At 37.6% G+C, this 19,293-nt stretch overlaps 1 protein-coding gene across 3 annotated transcripts; it reads left to right on the plus strand.

Moving 5' to 3' along the window:
* The first annotated feature begins 26 nt into the window (after positions 1–26).
* ZBTB34 (zinc finger and BTB domain containing 34) lies at positions 27–16,770 on the plus strand. Of its 3 annotated transcripts, XM_076355128.1 has the most exons (4): positions 83–108; positions 8,203–8,476; positions 9,094–9,217; positions 10,518–16,770. In XM_076355128.1, exons 3-4 carry the CDS (start codon positions 9,177–9,179, stop codon positions 12,037–12,039), a joined length of 1,563 nt encoding a protein of 520 aa, XP_076211243.1. In that variant the 5' UTR covers positions 83–108; positions 8,203–8,476; positions 9,094–9,176; the 3' UTR covers positions 12,040–16,770. The 3 variants fall into 3 exon arrangements, with proteins under 3 accessions (XP_076211244.1, XP_076211242.1, XP_076211243.1); XM_076355127.1 differs by lacking the exon at positions 8,203–8,476 and having other exon boundaries at positions 58–108; XM_076355129.1 differs by lacking the exons at positions 8,203–8,476; positions 9,094–9,217 and having other exon boundaries at positions 27–108.
* The last annotated feature ends 2,523 nt before the right edge of the window (positions 16,771–19,293 follow it).

Genomic DNA, 19,293 nt, shown 5'->3' on the forward strand with positions numbered 1-19,293 from the left:
CGGGTGCGAGTAGCTGCGGGAGCGGGCGGGAAGCGGTGGTGGGAGCGGGCAGGAGACGGGCCGGGCCGGGCCGGTGACCCGCCATGTGAGAGACCCTGACAGTTCCAGGTGAGCGGCGGGCGGGCCGGCGCGCCGCAGCGGGCGCCTGGCCCGAGGGCCGACACGGCGCTCCCGTGCGGGACGGAGGCCGTTCTCTGGGAAGGGGGTCCTAGCGCCCTGACAGGCCCCGCAGGGGCGGCGGCCGCGGGACGGCGGCGGGACGGGCGGCCCGGGCGCCGCGCAGGGCTCGGCCGCGGTCCCCTGCCAGCGGGCGAGGGCTCGGCTCTGCGACCGCCCGGCCGCCGCGGGGGCGAGCCGCGACGCGGGCCGCCTGGAAGCGGCGGCAGCGGCTCCGCAGCCGCGACCGATCCCGACTCGCCGGGGCTGCTCTGCTCCCGGCCTCGGCTCGTCGGGAGCTGTCGTCGCGCAACCTGAGTCTGTGTCTGTAGTGTAATTTTGGCTTGCTAGGAGGGAGGGCGAACGTGTGTGTGTGTCTTGGTCTTCTGTTAACCCGAACGAGGCGTAAAATAACCGGCACAGTGGGCTTGGCTGGCTGAAGCGGGTTGGGGCCGGTACCGTTTGTAGTGGTGTTGCCGGAAGCTGGTGGACCCTTCAGCTGCTGCCGTTCCCTTAGAGGAGGTGAAAGTTCTCGTGAAGCCCCCATCTCTGTAATTGCGAAGGCCTTTCAAAATCCCTGCAGGTGTGCATAGTGTACAGAATTGGATTTATTTTAGAATAAACCGAAGTTGGGAATGAATTTGGAATAAGCCTGAACAGTCTCAGACACAGTGATATGGGAGAGCCTGGTGCCAGAAAAAAAAGGTGCCATAGGATTAGCTGCGCTACAGTTGTTACGTGTTAGAGAATTCTCAACATCTAGAATCAGGATGTGCCTGTGTTTCATTGCTTGTTCAATGAGAGCTACAAAATGTTCAGTCTATCAGAAGCAACGCACTGGGAAGATACTGTGAAATTGTGTTCTTCAGAGCTACTTTAAATCTACTGCAAAAAATGTTGCTGATATCTAGAGAATATAGACACTTCATTGCTTAAAAGAAACACTGGAGCCAAAAAGTTATGGTTTGATTAAGAGTGACTAAGGTTTTTAAAAAAAAAAAAGAAAAGGTAGATGGATTAAAATGCATGATACTAACCAAGTATTACCTCGGTAGCAAATCATTTATTAATGTAATAGCAGAAGGTACAAAAGCCCTCTCCCCCTCCTCTCCCTCCCCACTCCCTAAAGTTCTGGGTGTATATATATTGCAAGTCTCATGCTATCAGTTGGGTTTTTTTTACACTGATAGTGGCTTTTCAAAGCATACATGTCAAAGTTGTCAGATATTCAGAAATGTGGACAGTAACTATTTAGGATTACATAACGGCTATATTATGAAATTTGTGCACAAAATAAAAGTTTGTGATCGTTGCTTGTAAGATCTTGCTGATTTAAAGTGTATGTATCATAAATATGCCCCTTTGTTTTATTTATCTGACACAATACTTTTGCTGATCTTGGCTGTCTCCAGTTTGCCTTCTAGTAACTTTTTTTTCTGTATTCAGAAATAGATCCGTACCTGTTAACTGCTTTTGTAGTAACTTGACTTCTAGAGCCAAAATTTAGAGATTATTTGTCTTGAGGTTTCTAACTGTTGCGTGAAACTTTGTTTATGCATCAAGTTGTTTTATTTTTACTCTTTTAATCACTTCCATACAGGCAAGCAATTGTGAGGAAGACAATTTGAGAATAAGGGATGAAGGTGGCCCTTGGACTTCAGTTTCACAACTGGTTTCTTTGGATATTTGCTCAAATAAGAGGCTCCTGGTGTTTTTTCTATGAAATGCTAAATATGCCATTCCAATAATTTCCCTGCTGCACCATACTAAGTATTTGGAATAGGTTTGTAATGTTATCGATATTAGTATGTGTGTATGTATATATACACATACATATAAATTAATTGGTTTTAATTTTGATGTTAAAATCATCCACTCCTTCAAGTGTTCATCATGTTGTGAATGTTGGTGAGGTAAAAATAAATCCTTTTCAGTTTTTGTTAGACAAAAGTCTGAATTGGTAAAAAATTTTCTGCAAAAAGTGTAGGGATATAATGTATTGTTCACCCATGCAAATGATGGGACTGTGTTCCATGACACTTCAGGAGTGCCTGCCTGACAGACGTAAGTTTTACTCTTGATTCCACTGTGGATGTTTAGTACTTTGAGTAGAGTGCTGCCTCTGTCTGCAGAGGAGGCATAATGACATTGACTTTCACTGTAGTGTTCCGATATCTACTGATGAAAGTGTGCAAGAACTAAGTTTTCTAGTAACTACATTTCAGCCTGTACTAACTGGCTTCAGTGTCTGAGGAAACGGGTTTTCCTGCATTTCTGTGAGGTAATGTAATGAAGTTTTAAATTGTTGTGTAGTCTCCACTACTGTAACAGATTCTGTATTTTAGTCTAAAATAAAAGTGAAACAGACTCATTTTCAAAGCTGTTTTCTGATGAATAATAAGACATATGCACCTTTTATTGTATGCTTTACTACAGATAATTCACTATTTCAAGTTTTGGCCAAACTGTCTGTATTTCCTTTGATTCCAGTGGGCACTTTTTTTAGCTTAGTTCAAACTTTCCCAAAACTTAACACACCTTGTGAATTAAGCCTATAGAGTGATTTGTGAATGGTTAACATTTGGAGGAATGAGGATTTGAAAACCTATTTCGTTACAAAAGGAACTACTTGCTTCCATAGCCATTTATTTTTGAGAGACATGGTCGTTTCCATAACTTTTGCTTTATTCTGTTATTAGACTACTAGAAAGGTAGCTTAGTTCTCATTTAGGGGTTTTTTTTTTTGATGGCTTTTGAATCAGGAATCAACTATACTGTAGACTGTTCAAAACGGTACTGAGCTTAACATAAGTATGGGCAGGGAGTTTATATGTAAACATAGGCTTGTGCTAGCTGTTTTTAATCATACTGCCAGTTTTGTTTATCTGTTAGAGGCAAATCTAACAGAATGATGTGTTGAACTGAGCTGGAGAGGGTTTTGAGATCACTGTAGATGTAAAAGATGCCATAAATAAAGTGCATTTTGTCCTATTGGAGAAGCTGCAAACAAAATGAAACTTCATGCTGCAACAGAAATATTAACAGAATTTTCTGTTGTGCTGTAGCACCTCTTAGGATCTACATATCAACTCTTTGTTAAACTTCCATCTGAGTCCATGACAGTCACTTATTTATTCTGAGATATCAAAATTTCATGTTTATATGCAGCAATCTCTCATTGTACTCTCCAGTGTGTCTAAGTTTAAACATATTTGAGTGAGTTTAAAAACAAAGAATACAAATCAACCTAAGTAAAAGATTGTTGTTTGATTTATTATTCTATGGACAATCATGCTTCTAGAATTCAGCTTTGTAATTCTCTGGAAACCAAGAGTTTACAAAAGAAGAGCATAAATAAGAGCGATTTAGGAAATGATCTTGTTTGACATGACAAATACTTAAGCAGTAAGTCCATACTTGTTTAATGTTCCATTCAAGGGAAGCTTTGAAAGAAAATGGATGAAACTATCACTTTATGTGGTCAAGCAGATACTTGCAATTTTACCACCAATCTTAAAGCCTATTGCTTTGTGTCATTAATTTCTTTGGTTTTAGTTAGCAGTGATGTGCTTGTGAATTACTGCTGCGAGATAACATCTAGGTCACCAGATTCAGAAAGAGTAAAGTTTTCAACAATTTTTGCTTACTGTAGTGCTGTGATTTATGTGATAAATGTTATGTTAAAGAGCTTTTAAATGTTAGTTCTGTGTAGTGCAGTCAAAGTTTAGAAAAATCTAGTTAGTGCACAAAGTCTTATTTTATATATCCCTTCCATTAAGCTCCAAGCATTCCCTTAAGTATCAAGTGGACACATTCCCTCAGTCATCCTTTCTATGGTTTAAAGGAGTTTTTTTAAATTTATAAACGTATATGTCTATGTATGTCTGTGATTTTAGTGCATAAATTACATGGAGAAGTGTGTCATTAGGTATATTTTCTGTCACCAGGAGGATGCCTCTGGCAGTGTGTTGTAGAGACCACAAAATAGACTGCATGGATGAGCTGAAAATACACAAGGCTCTATTTTTGTTATTTATTGTGTGTGTTTCTGGAAAAAGCTTTAGTGTAATTGATTTTTAAATCTTTAAAAAACAGTAGTATCTGATTATCTCACTTGAGATAAATATAAAATAATTTAGTCTCCTTCATGATCTTTAAAGGCTGGAGAATTTTTAAGAAAATGGCTGCTTGAATTTAGGAAGAATTGATGCAAAAACCAATGCTACATATTTACATAGTACTGCTTATATTATTATAAGTGTGTTGTAGTTCTGCACAAAATTATCTCAGTTGTTGGGAGAGTAGCTTATTTTTTTTTTCTTCTGTTTTTTTAAAATGACTGCGATACTAGAATCTGTTTTCTAGCTGTAGGGAAGCTTACCATACTTCAGGGGCCAGATTTTCAGTGAAGGAGCAGTGCTGTGTGTCACGCTACATAAGGCCATCCAAGGGCACTATTTGTTGACTTTTAAAAGAGAATATAATACTTCACTGTTACAAGAGGTATAAACTGGTAAAAGATTATATGATCAGTTTCTTCCCTGTTCTCAAAGATTATTTAAAGAGGACTGTCTTAGAAATGCCCCTAGACTGTGACATATCTGATTGCAGTTTTTCTTTGGTAGAGCTAGCATTAATTATTGTCGCTGCTGTAATCTGAAGACTAAGGCAAATGTAAACTGAAAGGAGTGAGAGTGATGAAGATTTTTGCCCTAAAACTTCCGTGACCACAGCTGACAGGGTTACATTCCTAGATTAAAATTCTCTTGAATGATGATATGGTTTTGCAATGATGTCTTAAGTTCTCACAGATGGTATAGTAAATACGGAATCCTACAAAATGCAAGGGAGGAGTGTACTGATTTATACAAATACCTGTTTCTTTTCGTGTTTTTTCTCTGTATTCCGAGCAGTGATGTATGGAGTATCCATTCTTGGTGTCATGGAGCACTTTTTTTGTTTTAGTTTTAATTTTCATTATGATCTTCTTAACTTTTCTATGTATTTCTGTTTTCAGACACATGCTACAACAGTAATGATTTGTAACGTGTTTTTTCCCAAGGAACCCATGTTGCTGAGCTAACTAAAGAAAATGCAAGGGATCTTTTTTCACACCTTTGTGTGAGTTAAAATGAGAATAATTTGTATCATTCACATGTCTATGAGAATGGTGAATCATACATCAGTGAGTGAATGAAATTAAACAGGTGCAGACTTAGAAGCAGAAACTAATACGACGTTGGCAGACACACAGCTTCGTGTTGTAGTTATATGATGCTTCCCTGCTGCTACTGTATGATGTCAGTAAAATTAAATACTGAATGTGTTTTGTCACCATCTATTCTTGTTTTTTTAAGTTAAATAAGAGCTTTCATAAAACAATTTTTAAAGTAAGTTTCTTTTGAAATCTAATGAGAAACATTAAATGCATATCACTCTCATATTCACAGGTTACTTCAATGAACACTTTTGTCTGAAGACATAGGGAAGCGATCCACTACTACTAAATTCATACTATGGCCTACATTTGCTGTATAAGACCCTGATGAATAAATGTAATGCAGACGCAGAGAATTGATATGATTCTTTTGAGTGTGACTGGATCATCTCCTACAGAAATAGACAGGCAGCTCAACACAGAGCGCTGCTAGGACTTAGTGAACTTAGTGTCCAGTTCTGGCTTGTGCTTTAAAACTAGAAAGCCTTCAGCCAATTTCTTGGATACATAATATCTATGAAAACCTTAAACACTTTGATCTACTTATGCAGGAAGGTTAAGAGAGGACCTATTTATAGACAGGTGCCCAGAGGTGGACTTAAAATTTTACAGGACTTTAACCTAACATTACACTATCCCACAGTCAGGGGTGGAAGCTAAAGCAAGACAAAATGCATTACTTTTTTACAATGAGAGTACCTAACATTGCTATGAGTTGTCTTAGTTCTCGCTACCCCCCAAATGCTTGAGTTTGTATAATACAAATAAAATTGTCTTCGTTCTGAACTACTGTATTGTGCTCTTGGACCTAAAGAATACACGTTATCTCCATATGTGCTGAAATATCACGGAGGGTACTGGACATGACTTCTGACTACACATTAATATTTTTTTTTTCTTCACCTTTGCTAATTCTATAAAGAATTGTTATGTGAATTAAAGTAGTTATATTCTCATTGCTTTGGGAAGCAAAGCTTCCTTATGACTGTCTGGTTAACTGTAGAGATAACTTTTTTTCTTTAGAGCATACAGTGGATGTGTCCAAAGTTACTTTGCATTGTAGAGTACCTTTCTGCTTCAGTTTTATGCTACTTGCCTCACCCCAGAAGAGAAGAGGTTAGGGAGACATTTCAACTTGGAGGAAGCTGTTAAAAAATTGGGGGGTTCTTACTAGCCTTTTCAAACTGTAGTGATCTTCCAGGACTGTTTCAGAAATACTTCAGCCATAAATCATATTGTCTTGAAAGCGCTACTGGCCTGCCAGCATTGATGAATAATTGAGTATTGTTATGGTACAGTACCCTGCTGAACAATATTTTGGTTAATTCTACTGGGATTTGATTATGGAACTGCTAACTTCATTCTGTATACAAATAAAATAAAACCTTCTTGTGTATGGGAATATAATCTAAAGATTACTTTTATTTTCTAGATAATGACATTGGGGATTTATGTGAATAAATAAGATAATTCTTCTTTTAACCATTATTCATCAATAAAACATTGCTAGTGGTGCCTGCTTCTCTGATGTGTGTAATCCCCAGATTTTTTCCCGGGTCTTACCTTCCCAAATCGATGCAAGAAAGTTGGGGTGCCATGGTACTAGCCTCAGCAAAATTACTGCAGTCTCAGTGCTGTTCCTGCTATGGTCCTGCCTATTGCTGAACGTGGTGTTCATTGGCAACCTCATCAGTTCCAGGACCTCTTCAACTAGAGATTTCAGAGTTTGGCTGAAAGTGAAAGACGGGTTCCCTTCTGTCAAGTGCTGCTGTTGTTCAAAATTCTTGTTATTTAACCCCAGCTTTCTACAGATGTTTTCAAGATCACAGGAAGCATGCATCTTGAAAGGAAGAAACTAAGGTGGAAAAGTAGTCATAACAACTCCATGCTGTGGCTTGTTCACTTTCTTTTTTAAGAGCAGATGGGTATAGAAACTGGTTGTCCACTGCTTTTTGGGCTGTGTTTTGTGTACTTGATCTGTTTGTTTGCTTTCAAAGCAATACTGTATGTTCCCTTGATCCCTATTTCTGGTTTTTACTGCTTATCTGCTACACTGACAGCCAGACTTACAGACCTTTAACTCCATCATCCTCTCCACTCGCTACCATGATTTGTGCTGTTTACTCCTAACATTTTGAGGAAAATAAGCTTCTTTGTTTCCCAAAAGAAAGATGCAACAACTCTGAGAACAAGGATGTAGAATTGCTTCTAGATATATATGCCTATGGAGATAATTAGATGTTCTAACAGAGTTGTGATATGCAAGGATCGCTGAGGATCCCTTTCTTCTTGGTGTCCCTCTCTTCCTGGTTCTCATGCTTTCTCTGGTCTGTGTTCACAGTCCATTTTTAATGTGTGGCCATGTCCTAGGGAGTATGAATTCATCCAGAGATGCTAAGATGCCATGACCAAAAGAACGTAATTTTTTTTTCTCCATGGTAAGGCATAAAATGTCCATCTTCTTTCTACTCAGGTGCCTATCCTTAATCTGTTCCTTCTGTCTGGACTAGTGCTAGTGGTGACAGTTTATATTTTAATATTTTGTCTAGGACTAAGTTGTTCTCCATTTCGCTGAATAAGAGCCCTTAGGGAAGTATGGGGCAAGGAGGAAGGCCACTTTCTATATATGACAAACTTTCTGTACATTCTAGATGCAAAAAAAGGAGTAATTTCTGATGGGATTTGAGTGAGGCTTTGACCAAGATCTGGTTCCTTAGCTCAAGGATCTGAAATGATGCAGGAATGACAAATTATCACTGCTGGGGACTGGTCTTATAGTTTGTATGCAGTCCTTAACCTAGGTAACTTGTCAATTCATGTCACTTCAGGTCAACAAAAGCTCTTCCTCCACTTAGCAAAGAGAAGCTTGATCAGGAATGTCCTGCTGTTGCATCTGTGCATAAGTCATAAGCCCCACAAATTCAAGGCAGTGACCTATGTTGGGTTTGTAAGGAAGCCTGCTGCCCTGTCAAATGAGAGGGAAGTTGACAAACATGTATCCTAACTGCTGAGACTTCTGTCTTCCCAATGGAGTGGATGCAACTGCTAGGGACTTGAACAGTGGTTCTCTGCACAACATGCAGGGATGCTCAGAATAACAAGGTGAATCTTGCCATTTAAGTACGCCACTGTTTGGGTTTTGTTTGTTTGTTGTAATGTTTGATTTCTGACCTATGTCTGACTTGCATCAGCTCACAGGTTCTGAATCATTTTGTAGCTTTGTTCACTGGGTAGAAGAAATGTCCTGCCAAAGCAATCTTTCTACAGGTGGCTGCGATCATATCACTTCTGTTAATCACCTTTTAGTCCTTATTTCCCTCATCAGATACGAGCATATAAAACGTCTTTTCCCCTGCTTTTACATAACAACTGTAAAAACTCAAATGAAGTCTGGTTTACCCATTTTAATCTATGACACATTGGTAACTTACAGAACATGTTTAGCAATTCTGATAACCTGATTCTGAATGCTCTGTGAGAGTTTTTGACCGTTTTCTAAATCAGACCTAATGTTAGTCAAGTCAGGAAGCTGTCTGTCTTGTTTCTCTGCTGGAAAGAAGCTCCATTTGTGAATCAATGTTAGTTTTAAGTGACAGTCAGCTGATATAGCTCCAGTTCTTCCTTGTAGGCTTTTTATCATATTCCTATCTGTTGATTTTGTTTCTAGAGTGCCTGAATTTTCATAATTTGATTCAAATTGTTCATATGTCCCATTACAGCATGTAACATAAGACATAAATAGAAAAAAAAAATCCACTAGTATGTTGTGATACATTGGACATGCTTCCTGCATCAGAAGTCAATGGATGATGTTGAGATCTGTTTGTTCAATTGGAAAAGCAGGTATGGTGGCAATATTATATGTTTAGACTTCTGCATTAATAAGAACAAGAATAGCAATAAAAGTCTGAAGATTCTTGGGCACTTGATTAGGGGCCCAGTCTTGGAAATGTAAGGTGATGGCTGCTACAGATAGACACTCACAAGGGGACAAGTGTGTGTGTGCTTTTTATAATACTCTATGAAAAATTGGTAAAGTGCTTTTCTTTAGATCTTGTTTTGAAATGTATACTTTTCTCTAAAGCCTCTTGGAACATCCTTTCCCAGTGTATCAGGCAAGTTTGAGTACCCATGGCTTTGCATTAGGTTAGAATTTAAATGTCAAATCATTCTAGCTAGGAAATCACTGCTGCATCAGGTGAGCTTCAAAGTTCACATTATGGTTTATTAAAAAAAAAATTAAAAGCACAAAAGGAAATTAAAAAAAAAATTGAAAGTCCATGGGTGGCTCAAACACTTTTCCTTCAAATGCTGCCTCAAATGTTGACACAAATCCATTATTATCTGGGAACCTCTGACACACTGGGTAAATAGTTTGGAATTGAGTCCACACTTAAATGTTTCCTTTCACTAGGCTTTCCTTGTTTTGTGATGTGAATATTGAAAGATTGATTTTTACTTCTTTTAAATAATTATTGAGATTATTTTCTAAGAAGGTAAATGTTTAAACAGAAATGTCACCGGTGTAGTATATTCATCTCCTCTGAAATAAATTTGACATATTTAGACGTAAGGAATGTTTTTTTTATATATTTTTGTGTGTGTGTGTATGCACACACACACATACGCGCATGTGGCTTTTCTTTAGCGGGTTTTTCAAGTTTCATGAAGTACCTTCCAAAAATAATTCTTGGGCAATTTAACAGTGCAGTTCCCTGCAAGTATCGATGTAGTATCTGGCTTGAAGACCTACTAAAGGTTCTGAAGCTTTTAACTTGCCTAGTGACTATAAAATTAATATTTTGGGGGGAGGGTGGGGGTATTGTTCTGCAGTTCTTACCAGGGAGTGAAATTGCGAAGTTCCTTTTAGGACATAGACTGTCCCAGGGAACCTGTGATGTATTATGAGCAATTGAATTGTGAATGTTCCAGATGGATAATTCAAATTACAGAAATGCAAGAAATGGGTAGATTAAGACTCTACTTTTTGTATTATATCAAGTATTTATACCAACTGTTTTGTTGTAACACACCTTAAACAGATCAATGTGGTGATTTAACTTCAACATGTGCAAGCATTTATTTTTGAAATGGAAAACTTTGTATTCATTCTCAGTTGTAAATCTTCTCATTTTTCTTTCAGATTACTCTTTACATCAGTAGAAATGGACAGCAGCAGTTTCATTCAGTTTGATGTGCCCGAGTACAGCAACACTGTTCTAAGCCAGTTAAATGAACTCCGCTTGCAAGGAAAGCTATGTGACATAATTGTGCATATTCAGGGTCAGCCATTTCGAGCCCATAAAGCTGTCTTAGCTGCCAGTTCTCCGTATTTCCGTGACCATTCAGCATTAAGCACCATGAGTGGCTTATCAATATCAGTTATTAAAAATCCCAATGTTTTTGAACAGTTGCTTTCTTTTTGTTACACTGGAAGGATGTCCTTACAGCTGAAGGATGTTGTTAGTTTTCTAACTGCAGCTAGCTTTCTACAGATGCAGTGCGTCATTGATAAATGCACACAGATACTGGAGAGTATTCATTCAAAGATCAGTGTTGGTGATGTTGACTCTGTCACTGTTGGTGCTGAAGAAAATTCAGAAAATCGCAATGGAGTTAAAGACAGCAGCTACTTTGCCAATCCTATTGAGGTATCTCCCCCCTATTGCTCTCAGGTGCGACAGTCAACAGCAGGCAGCGATCTTAGGATGGAAACTACTCCAGGCAAAAATCTACGTAGTCGTCTGCAAGAAGAAGGGCATTCAGATCGAGGAAGCAGTGGGAGTATCTCTGAATATGAGATCCAGATTGAAGGTGATCATGAGCAAGGAGACCTGATAGTAAGGGAAAGCCAGATTGCAGAGGTGAAAGTTAAAATGGAAAAGTCTGACAGGCCAAGCTGCTCTGATAGCTCTTCCCTTGGTGATGATGGATATCATACTGAAATGGTGGATGGAGAGCAAGTGGTGGCAGTAAATGTTGGTTCATATGGGTCTGTCTTACAACATGTTTATTCGTTTACCCATGCCTCATCACAGGCTACAGGTGTGTCTGAAACCTTCGGAAGCCTGAGCAATACGAGTCCTTCAAGGTCAATGCTGAGCTGTTTCAGAGGGGGTCGTGCACGCCAAAAACGGGTATCCACTGGTCACTTGCATAGTGATGTTCAGGGCTTGGTGCAAGGGGCTGACAGTGAATCCATGGTGAGTAACCCAGGATATGAAAATAGTCCACGGGAAAGAAATGCAAGAGGTCATTGGTATCCATACAGTGAGAGGCTAATTTGTATTTACTGTGGAAAGTCTTTCAACCAGAAAGGGAGCCTTGATCGACACATGCGATTGCACATGGGAATAACTCCTTTCGTGTGCAAGTTTTGTGGGAAGAAATATACCCGCAAGGACCAACTTGAATATCATATTCGTGGTCACACAGATGACAAGCCCTTTCGCTGTGAGATCTGTGGAAAATGTTTTCCTTTCCAGGGTACACTAAACCAGCATTTGCGAAAAAATCACCCTGGGGTAACAGAAGTAAGAAACAGGGTAGAGTCTCCAGACAGAACAGAAGCATTTGTGGAACAGAAAGTAGATAATGATGCTTCAGCTTCTGAAGCTATGGATTCTAGTATGGAAATTCATGCAATGTCTAACACATCTGATTAAAATACTACATTCTAAGTGCAACACAAACAAGCACATTACTAATGTATTTTTTAAATCTTTTATTTTAGTACTCTTCAGTACAAGTATAACAGCCTTTTAATTTTCCTGACCTTCTGGAAATCAGTTTGAAATGGTTTCTGGAGAAGACTACATTAAGTATTCTTTGTTTTTGAAGGAGGCTGGGTTGTTTGGGGTTTTTTTACTTTTGAAGATGCTCAAAATATAAAAGACAGTGTGCTGGGGAAAGGATAGGAAGAGTCTGCTAAAGTATTCCTACTGGTTGATCTGGCAAGACACAAATTCCAGTGGAGAAAGATATTAGAATAAGATTGGCAGCTCTGCTGGATACGCCAAGAAGCTGTAATCTCCCTTATTTTATTTCCTAAATCCTGTTGCTGATAATGAGTTACACAGCAGTGGGGGGACAGAATATTATAGCTTTGATTCCTTCCGTGTGTCATGATGAAATCTGTTTGCTTTTACTAACTGTTTTTGGTAGTCTGTTTATATATATAAATTTGCTTTATATATATATAAAATGCTTTCACTTTTCCTATTCTGGTTGAGGTGAATGTAAAAGTATGTCAAGGTTTATACCATGTACCACTCTTTCAACTGCTAGGTCTCCTCTCTGCTTAGGATTTAGGACTTCAGACTTTGGGAGGATGGTTTTGGTTTTAAAAGAGTCTTGTTTGGTTTTCATTTTATTAAGCTATTACTTTGTGTGCAAAAGCGAGCAAAGTGAATTACCTTGTTTTAATAGCTTTGCTTTATAACATATGTAAACCAAATGCCATAAATCTATTAAATTATGGTTAAATTGTCGAGGGGTTTTGTTAGTTGTCTGGAACGCAAGCTGGACAACCTGTGGTGCTGACCTTTTATATATATAGAGATAGATATATCTATATATATATATAAACAAAAAAAAAATTAGCAAACCTAAAAGTAGCATTGTGGTTTTAAATGTGTTTTTACTGGCCTCAGAATCTACCTTCATTTCGTACTGTAGAACCATACCAGGTAATTGAATTTAACTTCATCACTCTTCACGGTTGGTTAAAACCTGAGAGAGATGTTGTAGTTTAAACTACAGTATTTCCAAGCAGTGTTTTAATAGGTCTCTTCAGAGAGAGCTGTTTTCAGGTGCACATTGACTTCCTACTTAAAGCTCCAAGTGATATGTCAGCACTTGGAATTCGTACTTTTTTTTGTATTAAAAAAACAAATACTCTATGGGAATTTCAAGCAATATGTCTGTTATTTCATGTGTGAGTATTACAGAGTTGCTATGGCTTCCCTATTATTTTCAGTGGTTGTTTTCTGCATAAAGGAACTACCAACAACTTTAACAATATTCTAAATCTTTTTGTTTCACCAAATGTTTTTTTTAATATGGTGCTAACTTCATCATTTAGGTCAGTATAATATATAAAATGTGAAACCTAATGGTAACAGTTAAGCAAAAGAAAAAAAAACACAAAACAAAACAAAAACCAACAACAAACATACAAACAAAAAACCCACCCCAAACAAACCAACCACAACAAAAAAACCCAATAGCTTAAGAGACCTCAAAAGCATGAACTGGCAAACACTACCGTGTAAAATTCAACCTGATGAACAGAATTAAATTAATCACATGCTTCTTTAAAATGCAGGTTTTATATAATTGGGCCTTACGTTTGTTTAGCGAATATTGAAAATACATCTGTGAACATGCTGTTTAACTCCTGAAATTTAGAAAATAAAAGCTCATTCCTAAATTACAGGAAAGCAAAAAGGTAGGTTTGCTATCTTGTAAAGCTTTTTTGGCTCCTGTGAAGTTGGGGCATATTTGTGCAGTAGCTTTATTAAATACACTAGTTCTTAATATTGTGACAGTCTGCAATAAGAATTAATTTCACTAAATACAGATTTACAGTATAAATCCCACGTGCTCCATTGGAGCAGTTTCAGTTAAATTGAGTACATAATTTGCCTCTTTGTCCTAAAATTGCCTAAATAAAGAGGCAGAGGGTGGGGAGATGTCTCTCTCCTTGAAGCAACAATAGAACTTTTGTTTCCGGTAAGGGAAAGTATATGTCTGTGTCTAGGGAAGGTAGTCTGTATGTTTACCCACTTAAAAACATGTTGGTGTTTCTGATACTGTTTTTTTTCTAAATGTTTGTTTTAAGTGATTAAATGCAAAAAAAATGTGTTTTGATAAATTGAGACATGCAAAATCCAAGAAATGTACAGTTATTTTTAACCCTTTATCTTGGACCTGTGCTGTGGTGCCTTTGGTGTGACTTTTTCCATGGAAGTATGAGTTGAGGATAGCAGGATATGGGTACTAATTTTATATTTCTTGAATTTATCTGTGTCACAATCTTAACATTATTTAAATCTAGTTCTTTGTATTTGTAAATGTATTAAAATGGTTTGAGTTTACCAAAGAGTGACTTATCCAAAATTGTCTCTGACAAAAACAAACAAAAAACCAACATCACTTTGATTGTACAGGTTCAGGTTCAAAACATTGTAACGGGACTGTTAAGGGGCAGGAAACGATCACTTTTTCTACAGAATCATGATTCAGCAGTTGGCAAGTTCTTCTTGCTCCTATTCGTGTTGATACGCCATTTACCCTTTCCACTGCTAGCAGTGTTAATAATTATCAAGCCATAACACAGTACTGTAAAGTTCGGCAGTGCTTCAAAGGATGCATACGTAGGTGAGCATAAAACATCATTGAGCATTACCTTTACACTTACAAAGTGTGTGACTCTGGTAGAAAACGAACTTCAAATCTGGCAACAGCAATTAAATTGTGCCTTGTCACATAACGGTATGCCAGGATTAACATTGTCATGAAACATGAAGCATTATCTGATTGAAGTTCATTTCACAAGTCCACCAAAACAGAGTATGCTGTGTTATTTTAAGCAAATTATGGAAGTACTGTACAGTGTCTTGTGCCTGTACAGTTTTAAGTTAGCACAGAGCTGTTCCACATTTCATTTACAATAAATGCAGAAGTCAATAAAATATATGAAGAAATATTTGACAGCAAAATAAATCATGAAATTATATAGGCTGGTTCATAATTGAGTCTCTTCTTAATCTACCTTTTTAATTATAGACAAATGTGAAAACAGTGACAGTGTCCTTTCCTCTAAATGTTTAACCTATTATGACAAACTGTGAAAATAAAGGATTTTATACCTTTGCTAATGTTTGTGGTTTTAAACAGTTATTTTAGTTTTCTTAATCAGTTATCTTCTGTATTATTTCTTTTAAACTTGTAAATACATTTAGAAAATAGCTTTGTAAATACTTACAGTATATTAAAAGTTCAGTTTGGTCAATAAGGCCTCAAGATTGGCTCTGCTTTTTTAGTGTGAAATCTTTCAATAGCTTAAAGGATACTGTCAATTCACTGTTCAGCAGAATATACTGTAGGCCTAAATTGATAGTTCTTAATGCAGTCTTCCCAAGCATAAGTTCATGTTTTATGCTGCAGCCTTTGGTTTACTTTTAGACAAAACAATAAGGCCTCTTAATATGTTTAGGCTGAATTAAGGGAAGAACAGCAGGAATAAAATCAAGGGCTGGGAAAAGATTGAATGAGCTTTACCTTTAAATATATATATATATATCTTATTTGAATTTTTGTATTAGTTTACTGTGATTCTTTTATTGTCATTTTTCTAAACAGGTTTCACATGAAACCATTGAAAGGGACTCAAATATGCAACACCTAATCTATTTTCCAAGGGAATTTTACCCTTGAATGGTGCTTTTTGACTGGTCAGGGTTATTTATTAAATTTTATATTTGAAAATATTTGGGGAATTATGTAAATTCTTTATATGAATCTGTTTATTTCTTGAATTGTAAATTTCATAATACTCAGTGATTGAATTGGAATTTTAGTAAAGTCATTCAAAATGTTCAAAGTTTATAATCTGTGTGCATTTTACATATATTTTAACAAGTGCCAGAATAGTTGTATTTAATGTTGTAGATTTAATACTACTTGCACATCCCTGTGACAGCATTAACTTAAGTTACGCAAGTTTACATTTAAAAAAAAAAAATGCTAAACAAACAAGTAAGCCTGGGACGTGTGTTCCTGTATTTCTTCAGGGGATGTGAAGCTAAGTATCAGTAACTGAGCAGGGTCGCTTCTAGTTTATATAAGTAACTCCTGCTATGGTAGATACAATAAACTGCTGTCTCTCCCACTTACATATGCTATGAATTCAGCCTTTGGACTTGGATTGCAAGCCTCTGGTTGTCTATCTGATTAGAGGTAGAGCTCTTGCACGATTTTAACAGTGTTTGTTTCTGACTGAAAAATTGTATTTTTAAATAACTTGTATTTGTATGGTTGTTTTTCATGATAAATAATTGAACAGTTTGAATGACTTGACTTGGTGTCATTATCTTGCAATATAAACCGGTAACCTCACAACTCCACACTTCATCACCATATGAAGTAAATGAAGCTAGCTAAGCTGATGCTGTAACAATTAATAACTTGCCATTAAGGATTATTTTATAGCATGAATTTTAAAGTATTTATTCAAATGATATTTTACTCTTGTATTCACTTTGTTTTTAGATTTGTGACATGAATATTTCAGTGCTGCTTTATTCTGATGAATTTGTTTCTTGCTTGTAAATTGCTTTTTTTATGGTATAAAGTCAATGGGAATTGCTGTTTGTAAATTAAAATGCTTCTAGAGCAAATCTATGGTGTCAGTGTCTACATTTAGATATTTAATTACTAAGGGACTTGCATTCTAGATGCTTTTCCTGAAGTGTTATAAAAAGTTGCAGTTTAATACTCATGTACCAATTAGGAATCAAAAATCTTTAGAGACAAACTACTCTTGAAGTTTCTCTTTTTTGCCAGCATTGCTTGTTTAGTTCTGGACAGATGATCATTTGAGTTTTGCGCTCCAAAAACTTTTCCAACTCTCAAAGCAAAACAAAAAAACCTGGCCGGGTGGTGGCAATCTGTCTAACAGCAAGCCAGAGGCAAGTCAGTTGGGTAGGGAGGTAATGTTTAATTTCTACAGCAGTATTTGTGCTTTATATTATGCCATATGTAACAGTAGAGCTAATACTATTCTCGGCAAGTGTGGGATATAGCTCCTCCTAGCCCACAAGCTTGAATTTAAGACAAGTAGCCAGCAAGTGCTTAGTGACCTCCAGCTGATAGCACAGCCTTAACTTGTTTCACGGCAGCTGGCTATTGACAGCTCTTTAAGTGCCTTTGTAACAAGTAGCTTCTTGGAGGAGTTAATATATCCTCAACCAAGTTGTATGCTATCACTGATTTGCTGAGATAGACTTACCCTTCCTGGGACAACTGGAATTTTGTAGAAAGAATTTTTGCTTTATATTCATGAAAACACAGCTGATACTATTAAATTTGGTTAAAATTTACCAACATTGTTGCCAGTTTTTCATTGTGTATGAGATGTATGCTAGCAAAGACTTCTGTTCTATAATAAAGCTGAATTAAATTTAAATGAGTCAAACTCAGATGGCAGCAAAGGGTGTGTTTATATAATGCTAATGCAGCTGAAGGATGGAGTTATCTTGACTGGCTCTGGAGTTTTGGATTTGGGGGGATGGGGTTTTTGTTGGTTGGTTGGTCCCCAACCTATCTGCCCCCTATGGGCAGATTCAGAATGACTATTTTAGCAAAACATCTGTTCAAATCCCCTTGCTTATAAGGTCTGAAAACTCAAGTAATGCAGAATGGGGTAAACAAGACACAACTGTTGGGAGAGGAATAAATGTAATGTTGCTTTTACTTGGAGAGCAGAGAGACAGAACATAGCATACTACGTATATTCCCCTCCACACCTTTGTTTTGTTTTGTTTTGTTTTGAGTTGATAGAATTGTTTCATCTTGTCAGGTAGCCACAGCAGTTAGAAATAAGATGCAGCAAGGTTGTGTCCATGGAACTTGATGCAGTTAACTTTTAGAGCCAAGCTGCTCACCAGTTCCTTCAGAAAATATTTGCTGTGTTTCCTTCGCTGTAAGTTTCTGTCCACAGACCAGTAATACAAGCAACTTTAGCTGTTTCCCGTGCAGACTTGTGCATTGGGAAGAGTGTGAGCTGACGTGATCCTCAACAATTGTATTATAAATGTCATAGATTTGTTTACAGCAGATAGTCTGTGCACTGGATGCTGGCACAGATGTTACACCACGCTGGGCACCTTGTGGAAATTGCTCGTAGTATGTGAGTATGCAGAAGGGGCTGCACTGCGGCATCAGTCACAGGCCCCAGTATCTCTCAGTTATTTCTGTTTGAAGGCAAGTGTAAAGTTTCCTCCTTGGTATGGCTGGCTGCTTTTTACTTGTTTTAGTCAAGCAAAACAAACGTGCTGTATTTTGTTTACAATGCTATGCATGTACACTCTTAAGTTATGGAGTTCTAGATAAACTTACTCTTTAGAACAGCTACTGTTCCTAAGGGCACCAAACTTTTTGGGAGTGATGAGGGAAGGGAAAGTAACTTGGAACTTATTTCACATAGAAGTGGTACATGTCTGGTGCTTCTGGAAATGTGGTTTTCAGTAAGAATGGGATATATATCTTTGCACCATCAGAGCAACATAAACGCATAATGTGTGCAATAGCATCTGGATAGTGTGCCCTATAGCATGAGTGGTACTGTGAATTGTAAGAGTGACTTAAATTGTTAGTGAAATAAAACATTCTCTCCTTTAAATTGCATTTTTCTCGCTACATTTTAAAATTGTATTCTTCTGAAAAGCACAAAATTGTAGCACTAGCAAGATGTAAATATGCCACTATGGGAGGCGGTAAACTCCTGGTCCTGGTCACCTGTCCCTGAATGTAGTGGAGTTTGGTCAAGGGCATTAGAGAAAAGTTGTACTTTTATGAAGGCTCATGCTTCTATGTCCACCGTGCAAACTGAGCTTTTTTTCTAGTTGCATAAGAGCTATGTGTATAGGAGCTAATAACGCTGAGTGGGCACAAGAGATCTTCCTTTCTGCCAAACATCTTAAGTTCTGGCATCAGAAAAAAATGGTAAAATAGTATCAGGGAAGATCATCTTCTGGACAATAGAGTGTAACAGAAGGCTTACAAAGGCAGTACAGAGCTCTGAAAAAGTGTCCATCTGTACTGCCATGGTACTATAAATCAGACTCATGTTTAAGAAAGACATGTTCCTCTATGACTTCCCCAGAAGTCTTGTACTGCGTAAAACAAGAGGCAAT

Source organism: Aptenodytes patagonicus, chromosome 18 (genome assembly GCF_965638725.1).
Source record: "Aptenodytes patagonicus chromosome 18, bAptPat1.pri.cur, whole genome shotgun sequence".
Classification (NCBI taxonomy): Eukaryota; Metazoa; Chordata; class Aves; order Sphenisciformes; family Spheniscidae; genus Aptenodytes; species Aptenodytes patagonicus.

Excerpts from the sequence above, each read along its gene's own strand:
- ZBTB34 (XM_076355127.1), top strand. The coding sequence starts at position 9,177 with ATGGATGATGTTGAGATCTGTTTGTTCAATTGGAAAAGCAG. Across the intron at positions 9,218-10,517 it reads TTGTTCAATTGGAAAAGCAG|ATTACTCTTTACATCAGTAG; the intron begins GTATGGTGGCAA and ends TTTTTCTTTCAG.